Raw genomic sequence first — 10,000 nt, 5'->3', positions numbered from 1 at the left:
GGGCTCAGGTTGGTTCTGCTCCCGGCCGGCGGTCCCAGGACAGAGTTTCAGGGACTTCATCGCTCATCGTATTTCATCGCTCCCGGTAGCTGACATCCAATCAGGGCAGCTCTCAGCCAGGAGGCGGCCTTTCCAGCCTATTAAAAGATGGCCTACTCCAGCTGTAACCAAATTACCCACTCAACAGCCAACATCGCACGTCATGGTTAATGAAACGTGTTCAGTTACGTTACAGTTTCCTGGGGTTCATGGGGGTACCTCACTGGGTAGCCAAAAACTGGTTACATGACCACTTCCTTAAAGTCTTTGCCACTGAGGAATTTATTATCATTGATATGAAATACGTTATTTGCTATAAAATAAGATTATTGTGGCATTGCAATGTGTTCATTGCTCACCAAAGGATTGCTTAACAGTCTGTGACATCACAAATAGGGGCCTTAGCATTTCCTGAATTTTGTTTCCTCAACTGAATTCCTTTATCGCCCTCTTGTTGTTGGAGGATGGAACTGCAAATGGTGCACACAGATAGTTAGTTATAATGTTACAGCCTGATCTTGTGCTTCTGTGTCCTCTGTAGAACGTTCCTGAAGGCGTTTCCCCTGATGGGCGAGACGCAGGAGAGGGAGCGGGTTCTGGTGCATTTCTCCAGAAGGTTCTGTTTCTGCAACCCTGAGGCACTCACCTCTGAGGGCAAGTATCTCCTTCATCATACACACACACACACACACACACACACACACCACAGATCTCACACACAGATCATCACATGACCACGCAAACACACACACGCACACGCACACACACACGCACACACACACACACAGAGTATGTGCTTCATACATACTTAGAAACTTGTCAGCAGTTCTTGAAATGGTGAAGACGGGACCAACTCGTATGAATGTTAAATACAAAACACAAGTGTATAGAAATAGTACATTTAGAACATGGTTCTGATGTTATTCTTACATGACCTTTTGCATGCACGTGAGCGTGAATCACATTTCCATGTATTCCTTTACAAACCAAACTTTTCAAAGGATATGGTAACGCACTATATTCCTCAAGGAGATCTGTAAAATGATCCTTCATGCCATGCACTTCTATTAGGATGTGCTTCTTATTTCTGCCTTGATGAAAGGCACCTCATTTCACATGAAAAGTGAAATTTGCATTTTTGGGTTTTAGCAGACATTCTTGCCCAGAGAAGCTCACGACCCTACCCTGCATTCACACAGTTGGATATTTACTGAATCAGCTCAGGTTAAGCTCCCTGCTGGAGTGGTGCAGTGGGAGTACCCCCTCCTGGGACCACTGAGAACTGCCGGGCCAATTCCCCGAACACCCTGCAGCCCTGCTGAGAGACTGAGTCAGGCTCCAGCCCCTTTAAGATGTTGGCTGCTGTCCTGTTCTGGCACAGGAAGATTTTCTGTGTTTTTGCAGTTGTGAGGCGCTTGATTGGTCAACAAAAATGCACACGCACACACACGCTCCCGTACGCGTGCGTGCGTGCTTGCATACACACACACTCGCATGCTCTCACTCACATACGCACACATGCAGGAACACACACTCTCTCACACACGCATGAACGTACACACGTTCAGACACTTGTTCGGTTCCCCTGTAACAGCGTGCGTTCTCTGTCCCGTAGATGGAGTCCACACCCTCACCTGTGCCCTCATGCTGCTGAATACAGACCTGCACGGCCATGTAAGTCAGTCCACTTCCTGGCGCTGTCCTTCCCCTAAACCGTGTCCAAAGCCACTTACTTGCCTACTATTGAGTATATATGTTGAGTGCACTAAGCTTTCGCTAAATGTAGTGCACTTAAAATCCCTGGATGATATACTTATTTCTGGGGTTTTGCTGCATGTATTCGGGTGCAAGCATACTTTATAGAAGGTCCCACAGAGAGGAAGGGGCGGAGCCAACTTTTGAGTCCCTTAAATCAGAGAGGAAGGGGCGGGCCCTTTTTTACCGCAAGGGCAGGACCTCTTATGACACTTCCTCAGTGCCGTTGGAAAAAAGTATGCAGATGTTTTTTTGCGTACTGCCCATCGAGTACTAAATAATATCCACTAAGCAGTAGGCAGTATGTTGAGTAGACAGTAGTGAGGAGGCTGTATCGGACACAGCCCTGATCTTGGTGTGGTGTGTCCATCCTGCATCCTCAGCTCTACTGTTAGGAGTGCAATACAGGCAGGTACTGGTCCAGGGGCAGACCTACTGATGCCTTCATTTAATCTCCATCTGCCTCTGCTTTCATAACTGTCCTGTGTCAAAGACGTACAGTAATTATTTTGGATCAAAATACTTTTCTACAATACGCATTACAGAACTTGTTGGAACCAATAAAATACTCTCACTCAGTGCAAACCAGTGCAAAAAAATTCTGATGATCAAATAGGCACTGGTCCTTATCTTTGTTGTGCAGGTAGTAGTTGAAATTGTACTTCTCTCTAGGGTCTTTCAGCGCACTTGTCCCTGGTTATAGGTATGCATTTTGCACCTCACTTTGTTGTACGTCGCTCTGGATAAGAGCGTCTGCCAAATGCCATTAATGTAATGTCAAAACCCCGCCTTCTGGTCCTCTTGGTTGCACCTGGCAAGATCAATCAGAAAAGTATTTGAATCCAAAGCAATTGCACTGGTTCATAATGCATCTCAAGTAGAAATCTTTATCTAGGATCAGTTTTCCTCTGTGTACAGGCAGATCATCTCCATTTTTAAGTTGAAATAGATAACTGATCCTAGATCAGCTCTTCAGCTTCTGCATGTGGCTCTTACTGTATGTGACCCTGCTGACCCCTGTGCTGGCTGGCAGCACTACACCGGTCTGTCCGTTTCAGCTCTTCCTGTAGCCACACTGCACAGAGCCAACTTTGACCTGACTGTGCTTATTCTGTTTTTCCTGTGTGTGTCTGTACCTCTCCCTGTGTGTGTGTGTGTGTGTGTGTGTGTGTGTGTGTCTGTGTCTGTATCTCTCCCTGTGTGTGTGTGTGTGTGTGTATGTCTGTGTCTGTGTCTGTCTGTATCGCTCCCTGTGTGTGTGTGTGTCTGTATCTCTCCCTGTGTGTGTGTGTGTGTGTCTGTATCTCTCCCTGTGTGTGTGTCTGTAACTCTCCCTGTGTGTGTCTGTACCTCTCCCTGTGTGTTTGTGTGTGTGTATCTATCTCCCTGTGCGTGTCTGTGTCTCTTTCACTGTCTGTGTCTGTTTCTCTTTCCCTGTCTGTGTCTGTCTGTGTCTGTAACTCTTTTCCTGTCTGTGTCTGTCTGTATTTCTTTCAATGTCCGTGTCTGTATCTCTCACTGTCTGTATCTGTGTCTCTTTTTCTGTCTGTGTCTGTATCTCTTTCACTGTATATGTCTGTATCTCTCACTGTCTGCATCTGTTTCTCTTTCACTGTGTGCGTGTCTGTCTATCTCCCTGTATATGTCTGTATTTCTCCCTGTATGTGTGTCTGTGTCTCTCCCTGTGTGTGTGTCTGTACCTCTGTGCTCCCTCACGCTGTAACTCTGTATCTCTAACGTGATGCCTGTTTACTTGCCTCATTGCTGCATTCGGGTCCCGTTTTCTCCAGGTGGTAAGTGTGACTCCATCACAACCCCCCCCCCGTCTCCTTCCTTCCCTCCGAAACGTGCTCGTTCCTCCCCCGCTGATGCCAACGTGGGGCTGCTGTTAGCTGCAGTCTTAGATGGGCTTCCCCGCAGTGCCCTGTTTTGATGCTGCAGTGGATGCAGGCATGAGAGTGTGGGAATTAGCAACATGGCTGTCACGCCGTCGGCCATTTTATGCACACAACGTGCACACAAAATCATCCCTGTGGGCTGAGTGCTGTTTCAGACCCAGCGCTTTAGACCTGTCGCTAGAGAGAATGACATTGCATGTACTCACTGTGCGTGTGTGTGTGTGCACGTGTGCGTGTTTGTCTGTGTTTGTCTGTCTGTCTGTCTGTCTGTGTGTGTGTGTGTGTGTGTGTGTGTGTGTGTGTGTGTTTGTGTGTGTGTTTGTGTGTTTGCACCCACATGCTTGTGTATACCTATGGGTGTGTGCGTGGGGGTGGTGTGTGCATGTTATCCTGTTGTGTGTGTATGTGTATGTGTGTGCATGTTATCCTGCTGTGTGTGTGTATGTGTGTAAATGTGTATGTGTGTGTGTGTGTGCGCATGTGTAAATGTGTGTGTGTGTGTGTGTGTGCATGTTAACCTGCTGTGTGTATGTGTGTGTGTAAATGTGTGTGTGTGTGTGTGCACGTGTGCGTGTTTGTCTGTCTGTCTGTGTGTGTGTGTTTGTGTGTGTGTTTGTGCGCGCGCTTGTGTGTTTGTGTGTTTGCACCCACATGCTTGTGTATACCTATGTGTGTGTGCGTGGGGGTGGTGTGTGCATGTTATCCTGTTGTGTGTGTGTATGTGTATGTGTGTGCATGTTATCCTGCTGTGTGTGTGTGTGCTTGTGTAAATGTGTGTATGTTATCCTGCTTTGTGTATGTGTGTGTGTAAATGTGTGTGTGTGTGTGCGCATGTGTAAATGTGTGTGTGTGTGTGCGTATGTTATCCTGCTGTGTGTGTTCGTGCGTATTTACGTGCACGTTATCCTGCTGTGCGTGTTTGTGCAAACCGATACGTATTCCTGTGCATTCGCAGAACATTGGGAAAAAGATGTCCTGCCAACAGTTCATCAGTAACCTGGACGGGCTGAACGACGGAAACGACTTTCCCAAGGACCACCTGAAGGTAGGCGTGTCATCACTAAGCGCCGCAGATCCTCGTTCCCGTCCGCGTAACCGCGACGACGAGCGGGAACCACCCCTGAGCGGAGGCGTGAGCGGTTCCTTTCCAGACTGCGGCGCGTTCCCCCCCCCGCTGCGCTCCCAACACGGGCGCTCCCAATGCCGCCCGCAGCCTCGTCAAACAAAGACGACGGCCCGCACTTCCTGTTGGGGAAAGAGCGGCGGCATCGATTCGCATGTTCCAGCGCTTAATGAAAACAAATACCGCGGACGCCAGCGTAGCGTAGGGTAATCTCGTCAGTGCGAGCCGCTGTCGTTTCGGAGGGTAAAGCGCGACCGTTTTCAGGCCTTATTAGATCCGTGCTGTGAAGGTGAGGAAGTAAATGTCATCGTAGGCAAGGTTGTTTTAATTATACCCTCCCGAGTGCTTATTATGGAAATGACTACATTACCCCTAACCCCCTTGTATGAGGCTGAATGGAATCTTTTGAATAGCCTTTGGAACATTCACTGGCTGAATGACATTGCATTATAATATATTAAGAAATCTTCCTTCTGTGCGAAAACAGAAATGGCATGCAGAGGGGGAAAAAAATGGATAAGTGATGCCGATGAATATTAAAATGAATATGAATATTAATGACCTTGTGTTTTTATAATGGAGACTTCATTCAGGGGATTGTATTGGAACAGTATGGATTAAACTGCGGTGACGTTTTTCATTAAATTTGTTAGCAGAAGCTTTAGAGCAAAGCTTACGTTTGAGCATTTGTGCCGCTGGGTAATTACTGACGCCATTTTGTTTTAATAAATTTACACTCCCGGGGGAAGGGCCCACCAGAATTCAGAGCTTTTGCATTCGTGCCTTAACATTTAGTTACCAGTTAAATCCAGTTCTCTATCCCTAAAGTTTGTGTTCAGTAATACTCCTGTTATTTCTTTGGCTGTCAGAAATACGGGGCAAAAATAATTTATAAAAATGTAATCCCCATGTAGTCATTTATATGTTCATCATTTTGAAGAGCAGAAATGAGATTAGCTGTAATGGTGACCATTCAGGCGAATGTAATTATCCACCAGCAATGTGGTGACCACTTAAGAGTCTCAGGTAGAACAACCAACCTGTCAGTCAATGCCGGCTTAGGGCTGTGTGATATGTCAAATCAGGGTTTTTTGAAGTGTAATAAATATTATGCTGCCATGGGGCACATAGGCATGTTTCTTTTGTTTTTTTTGGATTTGTTTTGACGCAGTAGTAAACAACAAAATGTCAGCGGCCATGTTAATTGCTTCTGGGGAATGAAAAATTACTGATATCTAGTGGGTGCAGATACAGCAGCCAGTCCTTACAACTTCCATGTGATTGAACAAACAAAACCAAATGATCGCACACAAGCTGTAGGATGTTGCTGCTGATTGGCTCTTTCATAGAAATCATTGAATTTTTTTTTTAATCTGAGAAGCCATTTGGCCCCATGGCAATATATCAAATCAGTCTTAAAAAAATGTGATCTGATATTGTGCTGCCCTTCAGCCGAGGAAAGTAAGGGACCACTGTGCTGATGTCCCCCTGTTTTAACTCTCTCTCCTTCTCTCCCCCACCTCTATCTCTTTCTTTCCCTCTCTCTCTTTTTCATTGTTTCTCTCATGCCCTCTCGTCGTTCACTCTTTCCCTCTTTTTGACTGTTTGACTCTCTCTCTCTCTCCCTCTCTCTCTCTCTTTTTTTATAGATCCTGTATAACTCCATAAAGAATGAGAAACTAGAGTGGGCTATGTAAGTGTGTCTGTCGCTCTCTCAGTATGTACGACTGTCTGTCTCTCTCTCTCTATGTAAGTGTGTGTCTCTCTCTCTCTATGTAAGTGTGTGTGTGTCTCTCTCTCTCTCTCTCTCTCTCTCTCTCTCTATGTAAGTGTGTCGTCTCTCTCTGTGTGTCTGTCTCTCTCCCTCTCTATGTAAGTGTGTCTGTCTCTCTCTATGTAAGTGCGTCTGTCTCTCTCTCTCTCTCTCTCTCCATGTAAGTGTGTCTGTCTCTCTATGTGTGTCTCTCTCTCTCTCTCTCTCTCTCTCTCTCTCTCTCTATGTAAGTGGGTCTGTCTCTCTCTCTCTATGTAAGTGTGCCTGTCTCTATGTAAGTGTGTCTGTCTCTCTCTCTATGTAAGTGTGTCTGTCTCTCTCTCTCTCTCTCTCTCTCTATGTAAGTGTGTCTGTCTCTCTGTGTGTCTGTCTCTCTCTCTATGTAAGTGCGTCTGTCTCTCTCTCTCTCTATGTAAGTGTGCCTGTCTCTATGTAAGTGTGTCTGTCTCTCTCTATGTAAGTGTGTCTGTCTCTCTCTCTCTCTCTCTCTCTCTCTATGTAAGTGTCTGTCACTCTCTATATAAGTGTGTCTGTCTCTCTCTCTCTCTCTCTCTCTCTCTCTCTCTCTCTCTCTCTCTCTCTCTCTCTCTCTCTCTCTCTCTCTCTCTCTATGTAAGTGTGTCTGTCTCTCTATGTAAGTGCGTCTGTCTCTCTCGCTCTCTCAGTATGTAAATCGTGTTTGAGGCTGGGGTCAGGTTGACAGAGTACATGGCATGGAGAATAATGACTGATTGATGGCTCGGTCGTTTTAGCCCTGTACTTGCATGATGTCTGGAGTGCCCCCAGGGAGAATATTATCTGAATCTTATCTAGTCGTGCAGCAAGTAAGATTTACCCGCAAAGCCTTTATATTGGGAGTTTTTATTAATATTAGATTTGCCTAATTGATTTAATTATTGACTGGAAACACAGGAGCACAGGAGTAAACATCATTTGATTATCACTAGAGAATTAAACGTATTTTAATATAATCTCTGAATACTAAATATGGGGCACATCAGCGGTGCTGAATGTTGTTATAATGATTTTGTGTGTGTGTGTGTGTCTATGTGTGTGTGCACGTGTGCTGTTTGTGTGTGTGCGTACGTCTGCGCCTGTGTGCGTGGGCATGTGTCTGTGTGCATTTGTGTGTGCGTGCGCGTGTGTGTGTGTGCGTTTGGGGTTGCTTGTGTGTGTACGTTTGTGTGTGCGTGTGTATGTGTGCACGTGCGTGTATGGGGGCTGCAGTGAGGAAGAGGAGCTGAGGAAGTCTCTCTCGGAGCTGGTGGAGGAGCAGGGAGACTGCGGCGGGAAGCGGGTGGGCCGCGTGGCGGAGGGGAGTAACCCCTTCATCGCCATCCCCCTCCTCCTCAACGCCGCCACCTACAAACACGGCGTCCTCACCCGCAAGAGCCACGCAGACATGGACGGGAAGCGCAGTGAGTCCTGCACCACGATGGGTTAGGCTTGGGTAGGCTAGACAAGGCTGAGCTAGGCTAGGTTAACCTAGGCTATGCTAGGCTAGGCTACGCTTGGATAGGTTAACCATGGCTGGGCTGGATTGTCCTAGGTTTGGCTGTGCTGAGCTAGGCTAGGCTAGGCTTGACTTAACTTGACTGTGCCTGGCTAGATTGGGCAAGTCAAGGTTTTTCTGCGCTTGGCTCGTCTAGACTGGGCTTAAACCTGGTTGTACCTGGCTAGCCGAGGCAAGGTAAGGTTTGACTGTGGTGCTAGACTAGACTAGTGTTAGCTAAAGCAGAGCATACAGGGCTAATCCGCTAACTATCCGCTTTCAGCTCCCCGAGGCCGTCGCGGCTGGAAGAAGTTTTACGCCGTTCTGAAAGGAACCATCCTCTACCTGCAGAAGGTACATGTCTGTATATACCATCCTCTACCTGCAGAAGGTACATGTCTGTATATACCATCCTCTACCTGCAGAAGGTACATGTCTGTATATACCATCCTCTACCTGCAGAAGGTACATGTCTGTATATATCATCCTCTACCTGCAGAAGGTACATGTCTGTATATAGCATCCTCTACCTGCAGAAGGTACATGTCTGTATATAGCATCCTCTACCTGCAGAAGGTACATGTCTGTATATACCATCCTCTACCTGCAGAAGGTACATGTCTGTATATACCATCCTCTACCTGCAGAAGGTACATGTCTGTATATACCATCCTCTACCTGCAGAAGGTACATGTCTGTATATACCATCCTCTACCTGCAGAAGGTACATGTCTGTATATACCATCCTCTACCTGCAGAAGGTACATGTCTGTATATACCATCCTCTACCTGCAGAAGGTACATGTCTGTATATACCATCCTCTACCTGCAGAAGGTACATGTCTGTATATATCATCCTCTACCTGCAGAAGGTACATGTCTGTATATACCATCCTCTACCTGCAGAAGGTACATGTCTGTATATACCATCCTCTACCTGCAGAAGGTACATGTCTGTATATACCATCCTCTACCTGCAGAAGGTACATGTCTGTATAAACCATCCTCTACCTGCAGAAGGTACATGTCTGTATATACCATCCTCTACCTGCAGAAGGTACATGTCTGTATATACCATCCTCTACCTGCAGAAGGTACATGTCTGTATATACCATCCTCTACCTGCAGAAGGTACATGTCTGTATAAACCATCCTCTATCTGCAGAAGGTACATGTCTGTATATACCATCCTCTACCTGCAGAAGATACATGTCTGTATAAACCATCCTCTACCTGCAGAAGGTACATGTCTGTATATACCATCCTCTACCTGCAGAAGGTACATGTCTGTATAAACCATCCTCTACCTGCAGAAGGTACATGTCTGTATATACCATCCTCTACCTGCCGAAGGTACATGTCTGTATATACCATCCTCTATCTGCTGAAGGTACATGTCTGTATATACCATCCTCTACCTGCAGAAGGTACATGTCTGTATATACCATCCTCTACCTGCAGAAGGTACATGTCTGTATATACCATCCTCTACCTGCCGAAGGTACATGTCTGTATATACCATCCTCTACCTGCAGAAGGTACATGTCTGTATATACCATCCTCTACCTGCAGAAGGTACATGTCTGCATTCCACAACCCTAATGAAATAAAGTTCATTCAATTGTTATTTTGTTTATATAACTTTTTTTAGCTAGTGCTTTTCGGGGTAGTCGACAAGTTGTCATGGCTTTGGGCTATACCCGCCTCTCTAGGGCACGATTGCACTTTTATACATGATTAAAGCTCCAATGCTTTTGTGTTCCAAAGTCACTGTGGACAAAAGACCGTTTGCAGAATGCCAGTAACATTTTTGTAAATTATCAACACCGTAAACACACACGCAGTCTGACAGACTGAACACGCTCGGGGGAGGGGGTGGGGGAAAGGGGACGTGACCGACCAAGGTGATTTTTATTTAT

General features: G+C 46.2%; 1 protein-coding gene across 1 annotated transcript in view; it reads left to right on the top strand.

The window, feature by feature from the left end:
- LOC133124240 (PH and SEC7 domain-containing protein 2-like) overlaps positions 1-10,000 on the top strand; it is a 36,793-nt gene that overhangs the window by 23,534 nt on the left and 3,259 nt on the right. Inside the window, exons 4-10 of the mRNA XM_061235251.1 lie at positions 1-8; positions 581-693; positions 1,655-1,713; positions 4,648-4,737; positions 6,465-6,508; positions 7,817-8,007; positions 8,365-8,435. The exon at positions 1-8 is cut by the window's left edge and continues 73 nt beyond it. Coding sequence (XP_061091235.1) covers positions 1-8; positions 581-693; positions 1,655-1,713; positions 4,648-4,737; positions 6,465-6,508; positions 7,817-8,007; positions 8,365-8,435 — 576 coding nt within the window. The remainder of the gene's footprint in view (positions 9-580; positions 694-1,654; positions 1,714-4,647; positions 4,738-6,464; positions 6,509-7,816; positions 8,008-8,364; positions 8,436-10,000) is intronic.

The sequence above is a fragment of the Conger conger genome, chromosome 3 (assembly GCF_963514075.1).
Source record: "Conger conger chromosome 3, fConCon1.1, whole genome shotgun sequence".
In the NCBI taxonomy this organism is placed as follows: Eukaryota; Metazoa; Chordata; class Actinopteri; order Anguilliformes; family Congridae; genus Conger; species Conger conger.
Note: the sequence above shows the minus strand (reverse complement) of the source record. Positions and strands in the feature narration are given on the sequence as shown.